At 42.6% G+C, this 23326-nt stretch overlaps 1 protein-coding gene across 3 annotated transcripts in view; it reads right to left on the bottom strand.

Moving 5' to 3' along the window:
• Positions 1 to 23326, bottom strand: part of LOC133562376 (intermembrane lipid transfer protein VPS13B-like) — an 819661-nt gene that overhangs the window by 53360 nt on the left and 742975 nt on the right. For all 3 annotated transcript variants that reach the window (XM_061916536.1, XM_061916534.1, XM_061916535.1), the window contains exons 55-58: positions 16892 to 17166; positions 16394 to 16521; positions 16134 to 16330; positions 1494 to 1609 (exon numbers count right to left, since the gene is read on the bottom strand). In XM_061916536.1, coding sequence (XP_061772520.1) covers positions 1494 to 1609; positions 16134 to 16330; positions 16394 to 16521; positions 16892 to 17166 — 716 coding nt within the window. The remainder of the gene's footprint in view (positions 1 to 1493; positions 1610 to 16133; positions 16331 to 16393; positions 16522 to 16891; positions 17167 to 23326) is intronic.

The following is a 23326-nucleotide window of genomic DNA, read 5'->3' as shown; positions in this document are numbered from 1 at the left end:
GTGAGAGCTTTGAATGGTTGACCAAATACTTATTTTTCACCATAACTTACAAATAAATTATTTAACATTCCTACAATGTGAACTCCTGGATTTTTTTTACATTCTGTCTCTCACAGTTGAAGTGTACCTATGATGAAAATTACAGACCTCTGTCTTTATTTTAAGTGGGAGAACTTGCACAATCGCTGGCTGACTAAATACCTTTTTGCCCCACTGTAAGTCGCATTTTTTGGGGAAATTTATTTGACAAAACCCAACACCAAGAATAGACATTTGAAAGGCAATTTAAAATAAATAAAGAATAGTGAACAAGAGGCTGAATAAGTGTACGTTATATGAGGCATAAATAACCAGCTGAGAAGGTGCCTGCTATGTTAACCTAACATATTATGGTAAGAGTCATTCAAATAACTATAACATATAGAACATGATATACGTTTACCAAACAATCTGTCACTCCTAATCGCTAAATCCCATGAAATCTTATACGTCTAGTCTCTTACATGAATGAGCTAAATAATATTATTTGATATTTTACGGTAATGTGTTAATAATTTCACACATAAGTCGCTCCTTATGTATGTCCCCTCATCCTAAGATGCGGATGAGGGGACAGGACTGGAGAGTTTGGAGGGACTGGAGGAGGTGCAGATGAGGGGACAGGGCTGCGGAGCTAGCACTGAGCGCTGGGACGGAGAGGCTTCGCGGTGTCTTGGCTGGGTGAGCAGGTGTCGGACACCTCAGTCACCTTAGACGTATCATCGCTCATCCATGCGGACTGGACACTGGCCGAGAGTGGAGTCTGATGTCTTGGTTGCTTTGTTGGGTCTGCTCCTGTCTCTGGCCATGCTCCCTCCACCCCAGCGGACGATGGTGTGGAACACCGCAGAGGCCACCACAGTGGATATGTTTCTTTTACTTTTTATTCATAGCTGTATGTAGAAGTATCTGCTTGTATCTGCTGCTTTAATGTCTTTAATGTCCTCTGTGTTCTTTGATGTTTCCCTCTTTCACACATGGAAGAGGGATGTGTACTATGGCTATGAGTTGTTGTTTTTTTCCCTTGGCCTCAGTCTGCACCCCCTCTCCAGGGCCCAGGCTAAGACCGATTTTTTTATTTTATTTTAATCTTATATTTTTTTCTCCCCCCCCTTGTTTACCTGTATCTCATCTTTTTTGTAAGGGGCGCTGGAAGCCAGCAGACCCGTCAGCGATCCTGTTCTGTCTCCCTGTAATGTTTGTCTAAACTTGAACGGGATTGTGCTGAAAATTTTAATTTTTCCTGAAGTAACTCTCCTGATAGAATACATAAAGTACTATCTAATCTAATCTAATCTCCTGAGTATAAATCGCACCCCCGGCCAAACTATGAAAAAAAAACTGCGACTTATAGTCCGAAAAATACGGTATACACTTTCATTGACCAGTCATTATGATTGAGATGTGTATAGGGAGGGTCAAAGAGCACAAAGTAAGGGTCCGTCCTCAAATACCTTTGGTGGTTGATTACAGCATCCACACCACCCTCTGCTGACAGACACAGAACCAGGGTTCCCTTCTCATAACCCACATCCACGTAGAGACAGCCAAAGCCAGGCAAGAACACCACCTGAGCAGCAATCACACAGAAGCAGAAACATGTCAAGTTAGTAAAGAAACAGTTGAAGAATTCACTCTTAACAAGCATTAACTTTGAGAAAAAAAACCGAATACAACTTTAAAAGGACCTATATGGTCCAAGTGGCCGACATTTCACTAAAATGTTCTCATGATGTATTTTTTGCTCTGCAAAATAAACCTGGCAGTCATTCCCCAAAATATCAATTAGTTATTGAGTAATTATTAGACCTGTATAGGAATTCTTATTAATATTGATAATGTTGTTGATATCATTCATTTTTGGTTGACTACTTTTGGACTGTTTTGTGTCATGTTTGTGTGTCCTCGCAATTGCTCTGTTGATTGCTACTCTGAATGTTGCTGGGCCGGGTTTGGTTTTGGAATTGTATTCCTATTGTATTATTTTGTAGGATTGATTTAAAAAAAAAAAAAAAAAGAAAAAAAAAAGAACTGTACTTGCCAGGCTCGATATATCGACTCGTTAGTGTGACGTCATCCACAGAACTGGAGCCCATTTTTCCACAAAGACAGTGTGGATAAAGGAATTTAAAACCAATATTTTAATTATTTAGTTGTATGTTTTTGTCGCCCTTGTCCATGATTACTTCCAAACTGTTATGGTTAACATCATGAGAAAAAAAAAAAATATATATATAAAAGAATCGGCATTTGCAGACTTTTTGTGCTCTTCTCGCGTCCTCAAGCTCTTTCAGCATTTCCCCAAATATCTTAAGAAAAACATCAGTAGAAGAGGACGCAAAATAGAACACTAGCGGTATACCTTTTTTTTTTTGTAGTTTTTCTGGCTCTGCCTTTTAGTTTTAGTTTTTCCGCAGGTTCTGACTCAGTCTTTCTCCCTTTGAGGGTGCTCCTTATTTCCGGGATCGCATTTGACTTGAGTCATTTACATTTTAATAATTTAAACGCCGACCAAAACCCTTTAGATCAGGGGTGTCAAACCCATTTTAGCTCAGGGGCCACATGGAGAAAAAAAAAATTCCCAAGTGGACCGGACTGGTAAAAAATCATGGTATGATAACTTAAAAATAAAGACAACATCAGATTGTTTTCTTTGTTTAAAGATAGAACAAGCACAATGTGAAAATATACAATTCATTTTTTTACAGCTACATGTTGCGGTATATAATATTCTATCTTCATTTGTCGTAATTTATACTTTCTGAATAAATGATGCGATCGTGTTCATCATGATAATAGGTGGAATTTAGTCTGGCAAAGTCTTAAAATGCTACCATTGGTGTCAAAACGTAATCCATCAGAAGGTGAAATTAATAAAAATATCAAAATCAAATTACAGGATATTATTAATGTAATTTACAATTTTTTTTTCAAATGATGTACTGTACAAACATCATGTGGTTTAATCTCCATGTATGTAACATACTCTCCAACACAACTTATGAATTTGGACGCATTTCATCGATCACATAAGAACTTTCAGGGAGATATTGTACATATTATTTTAGCATATTTATGTGCGCCCAAACAATGTGTCCCCAGTCCTCTACTTTAACAGGGCCCGTAGCTCCGCCCCCTCTGAAGCGATTCACGCTCTAGCGGCAGGGGATACAAAGAATTGCTATTGCGACATCTAGTGCACACATTTAGAACAGCATTTTTTTTTCATTAAAACATTTTAGCTTATTTTTGTCGGTCCGCATAAAACTTGTATGTTTGACACCCCTGCTCTATATGATTTCAAGTCAGAATCATTCAAATAAAGGCTGCTAATTCAATTCCTCTCACTTGCTTCGTCCCATTTTGCCTTGGGTCAATTTGATGTATGCAGGCTGACCTTTTCTTTAGTTGTATTTCTACAACCTGCAACAATGCATCTGGCAAACATATTTGAGCACTCCTTCAAAATCTGCATAAAAATAACTTGCTTAGGAATAAAAGATACTACAAAAACACACATAGTGCAATATGAAATTGCCTCCAGTCTTTTGTCTGTGATGTCACCAGGTAATCAAAAAGGTCAACCAAAGAATGAGATTCCTCTACAGAATCTCCTCTCTGGTCAACAAAAGCACCTTGAAGATTCTAGCGGGAACTCTCATATAAGCCTTTTTCGATTACGCTTGCACCTCCTGGTACCCCAGCACCTCCAAAACCCTCAAATCTAGACTCCAAACATCCCAGAACAAGCTAGTCCGGTTACTTTTAGACCTCCACCCCAGATCACACCTCACTCCAACCCACTTCTCCAAAATGGGCTGGCTCAGGGTGGAGGACAGAGTAAAACAACTTGCACTGAGCCTAGTCTATAAAATCCGCTACACCTCCCTGATACCGAAGTACATGTCAAACTACTTCCTTAACGTAAATGACCGCCATAACCACAACACCAGGGGGAGCTCCACAAACCACGTTAAACCAAGATTCCGATCTAACAAAGGTCTTAACTCATTCTCTTTCTATGCCACATCAATGTGGAATGCACTCCCAACAGGTATAAAAGTAAGTGCATCTCTATATTCCTTCAAAACCGCTCTAAAACAACACCTCCAGGCAACTTCAACACTTTACTAATACCCTCCTCCATTCACATCCCATCTCCCCGGATTGTAAATAACCCAATGTAAATAATCAAATGTACTTCTAATGTGTATACTTGTTCTTATGCTATGTGAACTCACTATGTTCTCTGCTGGCTGTACATATCCTACTAAGTAAGACCTACACTGTTTCAATGTCCATTTCTCTGTTGATGCAATTGTTGATGACTGAAGTACTGATATCAACCAAAGCTCTTCATCCCACCCCCCGGATTGTAAATAATGTAAATAATTCAATGTACATACTATGATGATTAACTTGTGTGATGATTGTATTATTCTGATAGTATATATTTGTACCATGAATTGATTAACGTGGACCCCGACTTAAACAAGTTGAAAAACTTATTGGGGTGTTACCATTTAGTGGTCAATTGTACGGAATATGTACTGTACTGTGCAATCTACTAATAAAAGTTTCAATGAATCAATGTTCAAAACTAAACCTTGTTTACTTGTATTTCTGCAACCTGCAACAATGCATCTGGCAAACATATTTGAGCACTCCTTCAAAATCTGCATAAAAATAACTTGGTTAGGAATGAAGATACGACAAAAACACACATAGTGCAATATGAAATTGCCTCCAGTCTTTTGTCTTAGATGTCACCAGGCAGCTGTAGGCTGAATTTTGCAGCTAAAAGTGGGCGTTCCGAAATGTGCTGAAACTTGCCTAAAATCACGACTGTGTCTATTTGGGGGGTACACAATGTTTAGGTTCATAAATATGAAATAAATGTCCATGTTCTCAGCATTAGATGGGGCCTTTAAGTCCTTAAAAAACACCATATTCATAACAAGGAGATCACGCATCTGATTGGACGCTCCATCCCTGCAGCAACCACATGATCAGCTCCTCATGCAACAAAAGGGAGCAGAGCCCCCGCTGAACACTTCACTCAGCAGTCATAACAAGTCTGACCCTTGATCTCTCACCCGTAACACCGAGGTCGGATGAGGACCCCACAGTAACCAGAGATACGCAGCCTCAGCCTCAACCCACAACCTGTGGGCTGGCTAGACACAAGACTAAACATTACACATCTTTCTTGTTAGCCTAACCCCTGGCTCGCTCACTGGTCCGAGTCAAGGTACGCTGCCTGCCTCTCAACCTAAACGCAGTGGGGGTAAATACACTTCAGGAAAATGGATAGAACATCTAACATTCACTTTCAGTACCTCTTGTCCTCACTAGGGTCAGGATTCATGAGTAAGGTGGAGATATACGAGCTGACTTCGGGTTGGAGGTGAGGCCGATTGTTACTCAGTGGTGGAATGCACACAGCCACACTGTCGAAAGCCTGCTGACGTACTGCATAACAGTGTGGTACGCCAGCTGCACTGAAGCAGACAAACAGGCGATTCAGAGGGTCATAAAGTCTGCACCAAAAAAATCATCGGCTCTCCCTGAAGGATTTACACAACTCCCGTTGCCTCAACAGAGCAAAAAACATTACCAAGGACAGCACACACCCTGGCTTCCACCTGTTCGACTTGCTACCATCAGGCAGGCGCTACAGGTGCATCAGAGCCTGAACAAACAGGCTCAGAGACAACTTATTTCCCAAAGCTGTCACCATGTTAAACTCTAACTTAAAATAATAATAATACACCCTTATACAATATCCTGCCCTAATACCCTACTGTGCAATAATACCCTACTGTGCAATACGTCCGACACTGATTGGTATTTATTACTTTGGTACTCTTGTCTTGCTATGTATATTGTACAGTATTTTGTACTTCTGTAGTGTTTTGTATATTGTACAGGATTGCTTTTTATTTTTATTGGATAGTAGTCTGTTTATTTCAATTGTTAGTTTTTCCTTTTTACCTCTTATGTCATTTATTTCACCCCATATTTGTTCCCACTACCGCACCCTAAATTGGAGTCTTCAATCTCGTTATATGCAAATATAATGACAATAAAGTTCATTCTATTCTATTCTACACTTATAGGCAATCTGGAGTTTGAAAACATGTTTTTGAGATGCAGAAGAGTGCTCATGGGGAGAATATTTAACTCTACAGATTTTAACCCTTGATCTCTTGACTGAGAGGCCAACATGTCAACCACTAGCCTAACATCTAACATGACTTTTACAAATTTACAGGCCTACTGAAAGCCACTACTAGCGACCACGCAGTCTGATAGTTTATATATCAATGATGAAATATTAACATTGCAACACATGCCAATACGGCCTTTTTAGTTTACTAAATTGCAATTTTAAATTTCCCGCGGTGTTTCCTGTTGAAAACGTCGCGAAATGATGACGCGCGTTTGTGAGGGGACATATTAGCCCAGCACCACTTACAACTAAAAGTCGTCTCTTTTCATCGCATAATTACACAGTATTTTGGACATCTGTGTCGCTGAATCTTTTGCAATTTGTTCAATTAATAATGGAGACGTCAAAGAAGAATACTGTTGGTAGAAAGCGGTGGATTGCAGCTGCCTTTAGCAACCGAAACACAATCGGTGTTTCTTTGTGTGTTGTGAGGCTTTAACACAGAGCGGTCAAGCGAACATGTTTCTCTACGTCAACCAGCAAGTTTTTGGATGGGAAAATTGTGATATTAAGTCGGCTCTTACCGGAGACTTGAGTGGATTATGCGACCTCCTCCTGTAGCCGTCAAAAAGGCAGCTGTGATCTTGGCTCCTCTGAGAGACACTGGCGTTCACCGCAGCCCTCCGATTTTCAGGTATGACTTTATAATCTCACTAAAACACTATTAACACAATAAGCAGATAAGGGATTTTCCAGAATTATCCTAGTAAACGTGTCTAATATAATAATAATAATGGATTAGATTTATATCGCGCTTTTCTATTGTTATATACTCAAAGCACTCACAGAGAAGTGGGAACCCATCATTCATTCACACCTGGTGGTGGTAAGCTACATCAGTAGCCACAGCTGCCCTGGGGTAGACTGACGGAAGCGTGGCTGCCAGTTTGTGCCTACGGCCCCTCCGACCACCACCAATCATTCATTCATCATTCATTCACCGGTGTGAGCGGCACCGGGGGCGAAGGGTGAAGTGTCCTGCCCAAGGACACAACGGCAGCGACTTTGATGTCCATAGGTGGGAAGCGAACCTGCAACCCTCAGGTTTCTGGCACGGCCGCTCTACCCACTACGCCATACCGCCCTTAATAACATCTGAGTCGCTCACACTGCCGTCGCCTGGAACTGTCGCCCTTTTTTTTTTTGTGCTTCACTCTAACTTTCCTCATCCACAAATCTTTCATCCTCGCTCAAATTAATGGGGAACTCCTCGCTTTCTGGGTCCGAATTGCACTTGCTGCTGGTGTCTATGATTATAAACAATGTGCACATCGTCTGCTACTTCCGGTACCGGCAAGGCTTTTTTATTAGCGACCAAAAGTTGCGAACTTTATCGTCGATGTTCTCCACTAAATCCTTTCAGCAGAAATATGGCAATATCACGAAATGATCAAGTATGACACATAGAATGGACCTGCTATCCCTGTTCAAATAAGAAAATCTCATTTCAGTAGGCCTTTAACTACGCTCATTTTATCCTAATACACCAAAATCACACGTCAATGGCAACAAACCGCGAGTGATCGAGACATCCGTGGTAATGTCAGTTATTGACATACTGCTCGTTCCTCCTCCTTTCAAGCCCTTCCGCAAGCCTGATGTTGACATTCTCCTTGATTTAATGTCAACATTTGCAATAAATAATGTTGTAATAATGACTGTTGTGATCATTAAAGTAAATTCAGCTCTACAACTCTCCCCGTCGGCCATTGCCAATTTCTTGCTGGTGGATAAAGTTAAAGTTAAAGGTAAAGTACCACTAGGTGTGGTGAAATTACTCTTTGCATTTTGCCCATCCCCTGCTCAGTGGTCTTGTGGTTCGAGCAGAGGTAGGGAACCTGTGGCTCTTTTCATGGATGCATCAGACTCTTAGATTAATCTTAGCTGAAAATGCATAACACGATAAGAAATAAATATTTCCACTGGTAATCAGAGTTAACAATAACGTTTAAAATATAAAACATTCCCCTGCATTTTAATCCATCCATCCGTTTTCTACCGCACCTGTTCAAGAAGTCGCATTAATGGTAAGAAGTATTTTATTTATTATCAGTTAGCTTCAGAATAGCAATGTTATTAAAAAGAATACGAGATTTATCATACTCCAAAAAAATGTTGGTGTTACTTAAAAATGCTCACATTTAGTTTTATTCAGTGTTAAAAAAATATTACATGCCTCACACGGAAATACATTTAAAAATATTTGGTTTTCATGGCTCTCTCAGCCAAAAAGGTTCCCGACCCCTGGGTTAGAGTGTCCGCCCTGAGATCGGTAGGTTGTGAGTTCAAAACCCGGCCAAGTCATACCAAAGACTATAAAAATGGGACCCATTGCCTCCCTGCTTGGCATTCAGCATCATAGGTTGGAATTGGAGCTTAAATCCCCCAAAATAATTCCCGAGCGCGGGCAGCGCTGCTGCTCACTGATCCCCTCACCTCCCAGGGGGTGGAACAAGGGGATGGGTCAAATGCAGAGGGTAAGGTCACCACACTAGGTCCAAAAACACCAACATTTTAAGATGCAACATGTAAATAAATGAATGGGTTGTACCTGTATAGCGCTTTTCTACCTTCAAGGTACTCAAAGCGCTTTGACACTACTTCCACATTTACACATTCACACACACATTCACACACTGATGGAGGGAGCTGCCATGCAAGGCGCCAACCAGCACCCATCAGGAGCAAGGGTGAAGTGTCTTGCTCAGGACACAACGGACGTGACGAGGTTGGTACTAGGTGGGGATTGAACCAGGGACCCTCGGGTTGCGCACGGCCACTCTACCACTGCGCCAAGCCGTACCCGTTTAATGTCTTTGAAAAATAATCAAATAATAGTAGAGATAAAGTAAGATATTAAGCTAGATAATTAAAAACATGTGACTTAAGACATAAATTGGCCTCACACACTTGTTGAATGCATTAAGATAACACCAATAGATTCTCACTCTTAACAAATGATTAGGGGTGTGGGAAAAAAATCGATTCGAATACGAATCGAATCAAATACAGTACGTTGTGCGAGTCAGAATCGATTCTCCTTTTTAAAAAAAATATCTTTTTTTTTTTTTAATCAATCCAACAAACCACTACACAGCAATACCATAACAATGCAATCCAATTCCAAAACCAAACCTGACCCAGCAACACTCAGAACTGCAATAAACAGAGCAATTGAGAGGAGACACAAACACCACACAGAACAAAAGAAAAGTAGTGAAACAAAAATTAATATCATCAACAGTATCAATATTAGTTATAATTTCAGCATAGCAGTGATTAAAAATCCCTCATTGACATTATCATTAGACATTTATAAAAAAAAAAAAAAAAAAGAACAATAGTGTCACAGTGGCTTACACTTGCATGGCATCTCATAAGCTGGACAACACACTGTGTCCAATGTTTTCACAAAGATAAAATAAGTCATATTTTTGGTTTGTTTAATAGTTAAAACAAATTTACATTATAGCAATCAGTTGATAAAACATTGTCCTTTACAATTATAAAAGCTTTTTTTTTTTTTTTATCTACTATTTTGCTGGCATGTCAGCAGACTGGGGTAGATCCTGCTGAAATGTATTGAATGAATACAGAATAATTTTGAATCGGAAAAATATCTTTTTTGAATCGAGAATCGAGTGGAATTGAAAAAAATTGATATATCATCGAATCGCGACCCCATCCATCCATCCATCCATCCATCCATCATCTTCCGCTCATCCGAGGTCGGGTCGCGGGGGCAACAGCCTAAGCAGGGAAACCCAGACTTCCCTCTCCCCAGCCACTTCGTCTAGCTCTTCCCGGGGGATCCCGAGGCGTTCCCAGGCCAGCCGGGAGACATAGTCTTCCCAACGTGTCCTGGGTCTTCCCCGTGGCCTCCTACCGGTTGGACGTGCCCTAAACACCTCCCTAGGGAGGCGTTCGGGTGGCATCCTGACCAGATGCCCGAACCACCTCATCTGGCTCCTCTCCATGTGAAGGAGCAGCGGCTTTACTTTGAGTTCCTCCCGGATGGCAGAGCTTCTCACCCTATCTCTAAGGGAGAGGGAAACTCATTTGGGCCGCTTGTACCCGTGATCTTATCCTTTCGGTCATGACCCAAAGCTCATGACCATAGGTGAGGATGGGAACGTAGATCGACCGGTAAATTGAGAGCTTTGCCTTCCGGCTCAGCTCCTTCTTCACCCCAACGGATCGGTACAACGTCCGCATTACTGAAGACGCCGCACCGATCCGCCTGTCGATCTCACGATCCACTCTTCCCCCACTTGTGAACAAGACTCCTAGGTACTTGAACTCCTCCACTTGGGGCAGGGTCTCCTCCCCAACTCGCGACCCCAAGAATCGATATTGAATCGAATCGTGGGACACCCAAAGATTCGCAGCCCTACAAATGATCATTCCAAATAATCTGATAGAACAGTTGAAATAGGAGTCACCGTATAGTCTTTAGCCAGGTCATCAGGCTAGTACTTCAACCGAGCTTTCGTCATTGTAATTCCAGTAATGACTTATGTTACATATATATTGAACTGTGTTCACCTCGCTGCACGTTTTGAGGCTGGATTTTAAGGGAGTTGACCGTAGAAGCTAGCATTGCTGTAGCAACACGACCAGCATGGCACCATCTTTCCCTGCAATATACAGTATGTGCTGTTAAAAATCATATTATACCATATTTATGGCTTTACGGTGGCAGAGGGGTTAGTGCGTCTGCCTCACAATACGAAGGTCCTGAGTAGTCTGGGGTTCAATCCCGGGCTCGGGATCTTTCTGTGTGGAGTTTGCATGTTCTCCCCGTGAATGCGTGGGTTCCCTCCGGGTACTCCGGCTTCCTCCCACTTCCAAAGACATGCACCTGGGGATAGGTTGATTGGCAACACTAAATTGGCCCTAGTGTGTGAATGTGAGTGTGAATGTTGTCTGTCTATCTGTGTTGGCCCTGTGATGAGGTGGCGACTTGTCCAGGGTGTACACCGCCTTCCACCCGAATGTAGCTGAGATAGCGCCCCTAAAGGGAATAAGCGGTAGTAAATGGATGGATGGATGGATCACATATTTATAAATTACTATCAATCTAGCATGAATAAGAAAAAAATGGTCTATTTAGACTTAGACTAACTTTATTGATCCCCAAGGGAAATTGTTCCACACAGTAGCTCAGTTACAAAGGATGGAAAGGGTAATGACTTTCGGGAAAATATTTTTGTTTGTTTTTTCATTTAAAATCTGCAGAATCGCGAATGTGCATGAATCTACTATGCGAGGAGGCATGACATCATGATATGTTGACATGACTAATTATATTACGCAGGTTACTGAAGTACCTTGACTTTGGGGTGCTCAGAAAAAAAGTCTTGAAGTTAGTTTGCAGAAGTTAAAAAAAAAAAACACAAACAAAAAATAAACAAAACACGAAAACCAAAACAATGAAAAAAATAAAGTGGTACTTTAACTTACAAAAACATTGTGTTGCTCGGCAGAGAACATAACTCAAAACACTTGTCTTGAATCGGCCTCGCCCACTGGAAGGAATTAAAATCAATTTAATCTGTGCTTGGTCCTCCATAAACACCACCATTCAAAATGTCTTTGAAAAACAAACAAATATCCATCCATCCATCCATCTTCTTCCGCTTATCCGAGGTCGGGTCGCGGGGGTAGCAGCCTAAGCAGGGAAGCCCAGACTTCCCTCTCCCCAGCCACTTCGTCTAGCTCTTCCCGGGGGATCCCGAGGCGTTCCCAGGCCAGCCGGGGGACATAGTCTTCCCAACGTGTCCTGGGTCTTCCTCGGTTGAACGTGCCCTAAATACCTCCCTAGGGAGGCGTTCGGGTGGCATCCTGACCAGATGCCCGAACCACCTCATCTGGCTCCTCTCCATGTGGAGGAGCAGCGGCTTTACTTTGAGTTCCTCCCGGATGACTCTCTAAGGGAGAGTCCCGCCACACGGCGGAGGAAACTCATTTCGGCCGCTTGTAGTGAATTATAATGAATTATATTTTATATAGCGCTTTTCTCTAGTGACTCAAAGCGCTTTACATAGTGAAACCCAATATCTAAGTTACATTTAAACCAGTGTGGGTGGCACTGGGAGCACGTGGGTAAAGTGTCTTGCCCAAGGACACAACGGTAATGACGAGGATGGCAGAACCTGCAACCCTCAAGTTGCTGGCACGGCCACCCTACCAACCGAGCTATACCGCCCCTTGTACCCATGATCTTATCCTTTCGGTCATGACCCAAAGCTCATGACCATAGGTGAGGATGGGAACGTAGATCGACCGGTAAATTGAGAGCTTTGCCTTCCGGCTCAGCTCCTTCTTCACCACAACAATCCGTTGTGGTGAAGAACAAACAAATAATAGATAGGAAACATTGTTTGAAAAACATTACAATAGCATGTACTTTAAATAAGTACCGTAGTATGAAATAATGTATTAATATTGTTCAGCACACTTTTGATTGGCTTGGGATGGTTTCCTGCTGGCTCCGCTGTGAACGGGACTCTCGCTGCTGTGTTGGATCCGCTTTGGACTGGACTCTCGCGACTGTGTTGGATCCATTGCGGATTCAACTTTCACAGTATCATGTTAGACCCGCTCGACATCCATTGCTTTCCTCCTCTCCAAGGTTCTCATAGTCATCATTGTCACCGATGTCCCACTGGGTGTGAGTTTTCCTTGCCCTTATGTGGGCCTACCGAGGATGTCGTAGTGGTTTGTGCAGTCCTTTGAGACACTAGTGATTTAGGGCTATATAAGTAAACATGGATTGATTGATTGATTGATTTTATACATGTGTCCTGTAGTCTCCTTACATTGAAATATGTCTGTGTGCAACATTAACAATGTATGTTGCACACAAACATAACTGATTGACAGACCGGAGAGGTCAGAGTTGACAATGAAAATTGAGTCGACTTGCTCAGTGGCCTTAAGATTAGAATGTGTCCCCGCAGAGACTGGAAGTTCGTGAGTTCCAACCCAAGCAGAGTCATACCAAAGACTATAAAAATGGGACGGATTGCCTCCATGCTTGGCACTCAGTATCTAGGGTCGGAATTTGGGGTTAAATCAGCAAAATGAGACCCGAGCGCGGCCACCGCTGCTGCTCACTGCTCCCCTCACCTCCCAGGGGGTGAACATGGGGATGGGTCAAATGCAGAGGATAATTTCACCACACCTAGTGTGTGTGTGTGTGACTATCGTCGGGACTTTAACAACAAGTAATGCTTGACCATCCAGGAATAAATAGAACAAACTGAAACAAGTCAAATCAATCAATCAATCAATGTTTATTTATATAGCCCCAAATCACAAATTTCTCAAAGGACTGCACAAATCATTACGACTACAACATCCTCGGAAGAACCCACAAAAGGGCAAGGAAAACTCACACCCAGTGGGCAGGGAGAATTCACATCCAGTGGGACGCCAGTGACAATGCTGACTATGAGAAACCTTGGAGAGGACCTCAGATGTGGGCAACCCCCCCCCTCTAGGGGACCGAAAGCAATGGATGTCGAGCGGGTCTAACATGATACTGTGAAAGTTCAATCCATAGTGGCTCCAAGACAGCAGTGAGAGTCCCGTCCACAGGAAACCATCTCAAGCGGATCAGCAGCGTAGAGATGTCCCCAACCGATACAGGCGAGCGGTCCATCCTGGGTCCCGACGAGCGGTCCATCCTGGGTCTCGACTCTGGACAGTCAGTACTTCATCCATGGTCATCGGACCGGACCCCCTCCACAAACACTTTGTATGGATAAATGTTTGTTTTTCGAACCTTAGGTGATGTGGACTGGCCCTGCCATGGAGTGGACTTGCCAGGCAGGCTGCTAACTGCTAAGGCATTTTAAAGCTTTGTTTCTCTGATTTGGTCGTGCAACTATTCTCCCTTTCTTAGTGGACAAAGATGGAGGGCAGGATTGTGTCGATCTCTGGTGCGGCACACAAACAGGCATGTCAACTGTCTAATCCAAACTAATGTAGAAGCATTTAAGTCTCACCTTAAAACTCATTTGTATACTCTAGCCTTTAAATAGACTCCCTTTTTAGACCAGTTGATCTGCCGTTTCTTTTCTTTTTCTTCTATGTCCCACTCTCCCTTGTGGAGGGGGTCCGGTCCATTCCGGTGGCCATGTACTGCTTGCCTGTGTATCGGCTGGGGACATCTCTGCGCTGCTGATCCGCCTCCGCTTGTGATGGTTTCCTGCTGGCTCCGCTGTGAACAGGACTCTCGCTGCTGTGTTGGATCCGCTTTGGACTGGACTCTCGCGACTGTGTTGGATCCATTGTGGATTGAAGGCTCACAGTATCATGTTAGACCCGCTCGACATCCATTGCTTTCCTCCTCTCCAAGGTTCTCATAGTCATCATTGTCACCGACGTCCCACTGGGTGTGAGTTTTCCTTGCCCTTATGTGGGCCTACCGAGGATGTCGTGGTGGTTTGTGCAGCCCTTTGAGACACTAGTGATTTAGGGCTATATAAGTAAACATTGATTGATTGATTGGTTTGTTTCCTGTAGGGCTGCACGATGAATCGACGTCAAGTTTTAAATTACTGCGATAACTTAACCACAAAAGGCTGAGGTTTTTTCTTCTTCTCCGTCGTCGCCGGCATTTGAGTGACAGCCATGCTCGCCAATCCCAAGTGTTGAGCCTCGCGTTTATTCGTCCCTCGCTTCAAACAGGGAGAAAGAGGTCTCACTCTGTTCATCTGGGCGGCATAGCTCGGTTGGTAGAGTGGCCGTGCCAGTAACTTGAGGGTTGCAGGTTCGATTCCCGCTTCTGCCATCCTAGTCACTGCCGTTGTGTCCTTGAGCAAGACACTTTACACACCTGCTCCCAGTGCCACCCACACTGGTTTAAATGTAACTTAGATATTGGGTTTCACTATGTAAAGCGCTTTGAGTCACTTGAGAAACAGCGCTATATAAATATAATTCACTTCACACATCTAACAATAGAGGGCAGTAAGCCCTCTTTTCAGTCATTCACAATATTTGTCATGTTGAGCATAGAGCAAGACCACCAGCCTTAAAGGCCTACTGAAATTAACATTTTCTTATTCAAACGGGGATAGCAGGTCCATTCTATGTGTCATACTTGATCATTCCGTGATATTGCCATATTTTTGCTGAAAGGATTTAGTAGAAAACATCGACGATAAAGTTGGCAACTTTTGGTCGCTAATAAAAAAGCCTTGCCTGTACTGAAAGTAGCAGACGATGTGCGCGTGACGTCACGGGTTGTGGAGCGCCTCACATCCTCACATTGTTTACAATCATGGCCAACAGCACAGAGAGCGATTCGGACCGAGAAAGCGACAATTTCCCCATTAATTTGAGCGAGGATGAAAGATTCGTGGATGAGGATATTGAGAGTGAGGGACTAGGAAAAAAAAAAAAAGGCAATTCCAGTGGGAGCGATTCAGATGTTATTAGACACATTTACTAGGATAATTCTGGAAAATCCCTTATCTGGCTATTGTTTTAGTGAGGTTATACAATACCTGAAAGTCGGAGGGGTATTGACTGTCAGTGTCTGCGTGGGAGGAGGGAATAGTCTGCAGGAGGACGCAGGCTCCGCTCATAACTACGGTAAGAGCCAACTTATTACCACAATTTTCTCACCGAAACCTGCCGGTTGACATGTGGTCGGGATCCATGTTCGCTTCGAGAATTTTAAACAAGGAAACACCGGCTGTGTTTGTGTGGCTAAAGGCTAAACGCTTCCCACCTTCATCTTTTCTACTTTGACTTCTCCATTATTAATTGAACAGATTGCAAAAGGAAATAAAATAAAACAGAGTGCGTGGGGGGCTCTTCTCCTCCCCCAAATGAACGCTTTGCCTACCTGAGTACCAAGACTATTAATGTCAATGGGCTGCGTCCAGTCTGTGGTGATGGCATCTTTCGTTGTTTTCAGGAACAGAGTTGGCAGGGCTTCTCTCTGCCTGCAGTCGGGGAAACTAGAAAAGTGGTGGTAGAGCTCATGGTGTACGGAACAATTTGCAGGAAGAGGACAACAGAACACCTCTGTCTTTGGCGCTTCTGGAAAAGACACACGGTAAATATGAAGTCATATCTCGGGGAGTCTGACTTGTTTCTTCTCACCTTTGACGTTCTCCTTAAGCAAGAGTGGGACAGGACACTTGTTGTGCACCAGCATGTGAGGACAAGGGTCCTCATTGAGCGTGATGAACGTCACCCCAAGGTGCTCCTGGTACGTCAGGACGACAGCGCTGGAACGTAGAAATGAAAACAAACAAAGCCATGAAAAACATTGTCTCAGCCTCTTACAGCCACAGTCATTATCCTACGTCAAATCCCTGAGGTGTGTTCATTGACAACAGAAGAAATGACGCACTTTTAATATCACAAGACAAGCATTAAACAAAAAAAAGATGAGAAAGAAAAACAGAAGGATCAAAACAAGCTGAGGAACTGACTGGAAACACTGAGGGAGTTTTTTTCCCCCTTTTGCTTCATTGCCATTATTTTACAAACATCAAACTGCTTACTTACAGCCGTGTGCCAGCTTGGTTTAATATCATGCGCAGTTCTAAATGGACGGTTGCTGTCAGTGAGTCAAACATGCTGCAGTTTACCCACCTGGTCCTCAGGCTGTTCTCTCCAGGAACCGACACACTCTGCCTGGGGAAGTCTGCTCGGACGGGAGCGGGAAGGCTCCATGCAGTAGACCCGACTCTGGCGTCAGGCCTTGATAACGAGCTGAAAAGCAGGCATTTTAAAGGCAGGGGGAACTCCACGTTCCCTTGGTCGCTGGTTTGGAGAAGGTCCCAGCATGGCACTGAGCAGGGTTTGGCTGCAGAGGAGACTTCACATGGAGTCAGAGTGAAGGCTGCTGTCTCTGGTATGACACAGGCCTGTGCAAAACACAAATAATATGTTTCTTAGAAAATGAAAACACAGTGAAAAAATGACGGTGAAAATGATTATTGACTGTTTTTTTTCCCCAACTGGGCCTTTTTTGTTCATCTGCTATCGGAGAAGCACTGGTTTAAAAACACAGAGCAATGACGTCACGAGATCACCCACTCTGCCATCTTTTCTTCTGAGATCAGAAGCCAGCATTGTTTTACATCCACTACATTGTTGCTCTCAGCAGGGACAAGCAGCAGATGAAAGCAAGAAGCCAAACCTGCATCCAATTTTGCATGTTTGTCTAATACCCCCCCCTATGAAGTGCCATTGCCTCATATGTGGAAGGGCAGAGGGGGGTGGTGGAGGGGGGGGCAACATGATCTAAAACGGCTTGCCGCGTCCTTCTAATGCATTTGTGTGGTCGTTATGGTGTGTCTGAGTCATGCACATTGCATTTATGTAGGACATGATGCAGCGCCAAACACCAGCACTTATTTTACACTGAGGAGATAGCAAAATTATTTATAATGGTAAATGCCTCGACTACTGTAACGTATTATTTTCGGGTCTCCCCATGTCTAGCATTAAAAGATTACAGTTGGTACAAAATGCGGCTGCTAGACTTTTGACAAGAACAAGAAAGTTTGATCACATTACACCTGTACTGTATATACCTTTATATACATATATACATACATATATACCTGTACTGGCTCACCTGCACTGGCTTCCTGTGCACTTAAGATGTGACTTTAAGGTTTTACTACTTATGTATAAAATACTACACGGTCTAGCTCCATCCTATCTTGCCGATTGTATTGTACCATATGTCCCGGCAAGAAATCTGCGTTCAAAGGACTCCGGCTTGTTAGTGATTCCCAAAGCCCAAAAAAAGTCTGCGGGCTATAGAGCGTTTTCCGTTCGGGCTCCAATACTCTGGAATGCCCTCCCGGTAACAGTTCGAGATGCCACCTCAGTAGAAGCATTTAAGTCTCACCTTAAAACTCATTTGTATACTCTAGCCTTTAAATAGACTCCCTTTTTAGACCAGTTGATCTGCCGTTTCTTTTCTTTTTCTTCTATGTCCCACTCTCCCTTGTGGAGGGGGTCCGGTCCGATCCGGTGGCCATGTACTGCTCGCCTGTGTATCGGCTGGGGACATCTCTGCGCTGCTGATCCGCCTCCGCTTGGGATGGTTTCCTGCTGGCTCCGCTGTGAACGGGACTCTCGCTGCTGTGTTGGATCCGCTTTGGACTGGACTCTCGCGACTGTGTTGGATCCATTGTGGATTGAACTTTCACAGTATCATGTTAGACCCGCTCGACATCCATTGCTTTCCTCCTCTCCAAGGTTCTCATAGTCATCATTGTCACCGACGTCCCACTGGGTGTGAGTTTTCCTTGCCCTTATGTGGGCCTACCGAGGATGTCGTAGTGGTTTGTGCAGCCCTTTGAGACACTAGTGATTTAGGGCTATATAAGTAAACATTGATTGATTTAATGATACTTGTATAGCGCTTTTCTACCTTCAAGGTACTGAAAGCGCTTCCACACTATTTCCACATTCACTCCGACCCATCAGGAGCAAGGGTGACAAGGTTGGTAGAAGGCGGGGATTGAACAAGAAACCCTCAGGTTGCTGGCACGGCCACTCTCCCAAACCGCGCCACGCCGTCCCCAGAGTTGTGAGTTACATGTTTGAGGTAAAAATTGTCCTGTAATGCAATTCATACATAGAATAGAATAGAATAGAGTTTTATTGTCATTATTGCAATGAACAGGTTCAAAGAACAACGAAATTGGAGCAGATCATCCTAAGGTGCATATACAATATGGTAGTATAAATAGTAAAAAAAAAAAGATAGAGATGGCAGATGTATCTATGTATATGTATATATATCCACACAGATGCATATCTGCATGCATATGAATATATATACACACATACATATAACATTATTGCACATTGTAATCCGAAAAAATAGAAAAAAAATTTAAACATTACACATAAATAAATGATAAATGGGTTGTACTTGTATAGCGCTTTTCTACCTTCAAGGTACTCAAAGCGCTTTGACACTACTTCCACATTTACCCATTCACACACTGATGGAGGGAGCTGCCATGCAAGGCGCTAACCAGCACCCATCAGGAGCAAGGGTGAAGTGTCTTGTTTAGGACACAATGGACGTGACAAGGTTGGTACTAGGTGGGGATTGAACCAGGGACCCCCCGGGTTACGCACAGCCACTCTCCCACTGTGCCATCATTAGTGGTACTACAGCGTTTAACTTTCATGAGGACATGATGGACCTATTGTGCTCACTCAGTGCCTGTTTAATGCTACTATGGCCACTGAAGAGGGTGCTAGCTCTCAGGAGGATATATACTGTACTGCACAATACAATTTTCAAATTCTAATATAATTATAGAGGCTGAACAATCTGAATTTGGAACAATAACGTATCAATACGATCGATGCCTTGTATGAACTGGCATTTAAGTGTTGTTGTGATGTACTGCAACTGCATTAAGTGGAAATTTTTGCATCACAAAATGCATCCTATTATATTTTGCTGTTTTTTTTTTGTCCTGTCCAGCTTCTCAGGCAGATCATATAGTTGATGTCGATGCCCGTATCGGCTGTTCAGATTTACTTTACAAGAGAGAAGTGTAGGACACTTCTCTTCAATCAATCAATCAATGTTTATTTATATAGCCCCAAATCACAAATGTCTCAAAGGACTGCACAAATCATTACGACTACAACATCCTCGGAAGAACCCACAAAAGGGCAAGGAAAACTCACACCCAGTGGGCAGGGAGAATTCACATCCAGTGGGACGCCAGTGACAATGCTGACTATGAGAAACCTTGGAGAGGACCTCAGAAGTGGGCAACCCCCCTCTAAAAGGGGGGAGTTGCCCACATCTCTTTCTATCCCCTCTTGTTGCCTTATTTAAATTTGACTTCATTAAATGTATTTATATTATCATTTGGTGCAGCCGGGCCGGAGCAGGAGGGGATAGAAAGAGAAAAAAAATGAAGACAGAGGGGGAAATTGTGGGGATAAGAGGGGGATTAGACAGAGAGACAAAACCAACAACAGCAAACACAACAATAGCTAAAGATGCTGAGATCATTATCCATGCGTTTGTTACGTCTCGTCTCGATTACTGTAACGTATTATTTTCGGGTCTCCCCATGTCTAGCATTAAAAGATTACAGTTGGTACAAAATGCGGCTGCTAGACTTTTGACAAGAACAAGAAAGTTTGATCACATTACACCTGTACTGTATATACCTTTATATACATATATACATACATATATACCTGTACTGGCTCACCTGCACTGGCTTCCTGTGCACTTAAGATGTGACTTTAAGGTTTTACTACTTACGTATAAAATACTACACGGTCTAGCTCCATCCTATCTTGCCGATTGTATTGTACCATATGTCCCGGCAAGAAATCTGCCTTCAAAGGACTCCGGCTTATTAGTGATTCCCAAAGCCCAAAAAAAGTCTGCGGGCTATAGAGCGTTTTCATTTCGGGCTCCAGTACTCTGGAATGCCCTCCCGGCAACAGTTCGAGATGCTACCTCAGTAGAAGCATTTAAGTCTCACCTTAAAACTCATTTGTATACTCTAGCCTTTAAATAGACTCCCTTTTTGGCCAGTTGATCTGCCGTTTCTTTTCTTTTACTCCTATGTCCCACTCTCCCTTGTGGATGGGGTCCAGTCCGATGGCCATGGATGACGTACTGGCTGTCCAGAGTCGGGACCAAGGATGGACCGCTCGTCCAGAATCGGGACCCAGGATGGACCGCTTGCCAGTGTATCGGCTTGGGACATCCCTGCGCTGCTGATCCGCCTCCGCTTGGGATGGTTTCCTGCTGGCTCCGCTGTGGACGGGACTCTCGCTGCTGTGATGGATCCGTTTTGGACTGAACTCTCGCGACTGTGTTGGATCCATTATGGATTGAACTTTCACAGTATCATGTTAGACCCGCTCGACATCCATTGCTTTCCTCCTCTCCAAGGTTCTCATAGTCATCATTGTCACCGACGTCCCACTGGGTGTGAGTTTTCCTTGCCCTTATGTGGGCCTACCGAGGATGTCGTAGTGGTTTGTGCAGCCCTTTGAGACACTAGTGATTTAGGGCTATATAAGTAAACATTGATTGATTGATTGATTTATAACAAAAAAACAACAACAACAATAGAAAAACACCAGCACATACAATATGTACAAATATGATCGTAAAAGTGATAGCAAAGAAGCAGTTAGTGGAATAAACAATACTATAGAAATGACAATGAGCATTATTTACGCTACAACTGGAGCAATACAAATACCAATAGAAAAAGCACTATTGATCATGAACAATACCAATAGTCTACTTCTATTATCAACAATACAGTTGTTCAAATGCAACAATACGTATAGATAATGATAACTAGAAAGGTAAATAAAAAAAAAATAAAAAAAGGAATACCGAAAGATGGAGGTGAAGAGAGAGAGGCAACCTATATTAATCTTGTAGATTGTTATAGTAACAATGGGTTAAGCTTTGTCAGTATGCCATGTGTTACCCAGTTAACCCTAGGGCAGGGGTCGGCAACCCGCGGCTCTTTAGCGCCGCCCTAATGGCTCTCTGGAGCTTTTTCAAAAATAAATGAAAAATGGAAATGATGAAGGGAAAAAACATACTTTTTGTTTTAATTTGGTTTCTATAGGAGGACAAACATGACACAAACCTCCCTAATTGCTATAAAGCGCACTGTTTATATTAAACATGCTTCACTGATTCGAATATTTGCCGAGCGCCGTTTTGTCCTACTAATTTTGGCGGTCCTTGAACCCACCCTAGTTTGTTTACATGCATAACTTTCTCCGACTTTCTAGGACGTTTTTTATGCCACTTCTTTTTCTGTCTCATTTTGTCCACCAAACTTATAACGTTGCGCATGTATGCACAAAGGTGAGTTTTGTTGATGTTATTGACTTGTGTGGAGTGCTAATCAGACATATTTGGTCACTGCATGATTGCAAGCTAATCGATGCTAACATGCTATTTAGGCTAGCTGCATGTACACATTGCATCATTATGCCTCATTTGTTGGTATATTTGAGCTCATTTAGTTTCCTTTAAGTCCTCATAATTCAATTTATATCTCATGACACACTATCTGTATGTAATATGGCTTTTAATTTTTTGCGGCTCCAGACAGATTTGTTTTTGTATTTTTGGTCCAATATGGCTCTTTCAACATTTTGGGTAGCCGACCCCTGCCCTAGGGCAACAACTTTGATATATGTTTGATGAAACGTGCTGTTTTCAGTAGCAGTGAGACTATCCAGCCACTTATAAGCAGAGGTGGGTAGTAACGCGCTACATTTACTCCGTTACATCTACTTGAGTAACTTTTGGGATAAATTGTACTTCTAAGAGTAGTTTTAATGCAACATTCTTTTACTTGAGTATATTTATAGAGAAGAAACGCTACTTTTACTCCGCTCCATTTATCTACATTCAGCTCGCTACTCGCTGCTGATTTTTATCGATCTGTTAATGCAGGCTTTGTTTATTTTGGTTTGTGAGACAGACCTTCAAAGTCGGCTCTATCACATGCCTGCGTTTCACCAATCAAATGCAGTCACTGGTGACGTTTGACTCCGTTTCACCAATCAAACAGAGCCAGGCAGTCACATGATTAACTGCACACTTTTTTTTTAAATTATAAACCTTTATTTATAAATTTTAACATTTACAAACAGTTGAAAATAATAATCAAAGTACAAAACAGTATTAAACCGTACAAAACAGCGCCAGGGGGTTATAAATTCAAAGTAACTAAAATAGAATGCATGAATATATATATATAAAACAAACAAAGTGCCAAGTCATAGGCTCACTCAATCTCAGTAAATAACTTACATTTGGAACACAGCATCATGGTTTTCACAGCTTTTTGGTTGTTAGAGGTAGAGTGTTTTAATGTAGAGTTCTAAATCTTTCTTAAAGGCACAAAAACAGGTCGGGTATTTAGAAACTTACATTTATGAATATAAAACTTAGCCAATTGTATAATGAGGTTGCAAAGAGAAAATTAATTTTCAAATTTTTTTTTCAATACAGTGTAAAACCAAATATATATT

The sequence above is a fragment of the Nerophis ophidion genome, linkage group LG11 (assembly GCF_033978795.1).
Source record: "Nerophis ophidion isolate RoL-2023_Sa linkage group LG11, RoL_Noph_v1.0, whole genome shotgun sequence".
NCBI classification, from domain to species: domain Eukaryota; kingdom Metazoa; phylum Chordata; class Actinopteri; order Syngnathiformes; family Syngnathidae; genus Nerophis; species Nerophis ophidion.
Note: the sequence above shows the minus strand (reverse complement) of the source record. Positions and strands in the feature narration are given on the sequence as shown.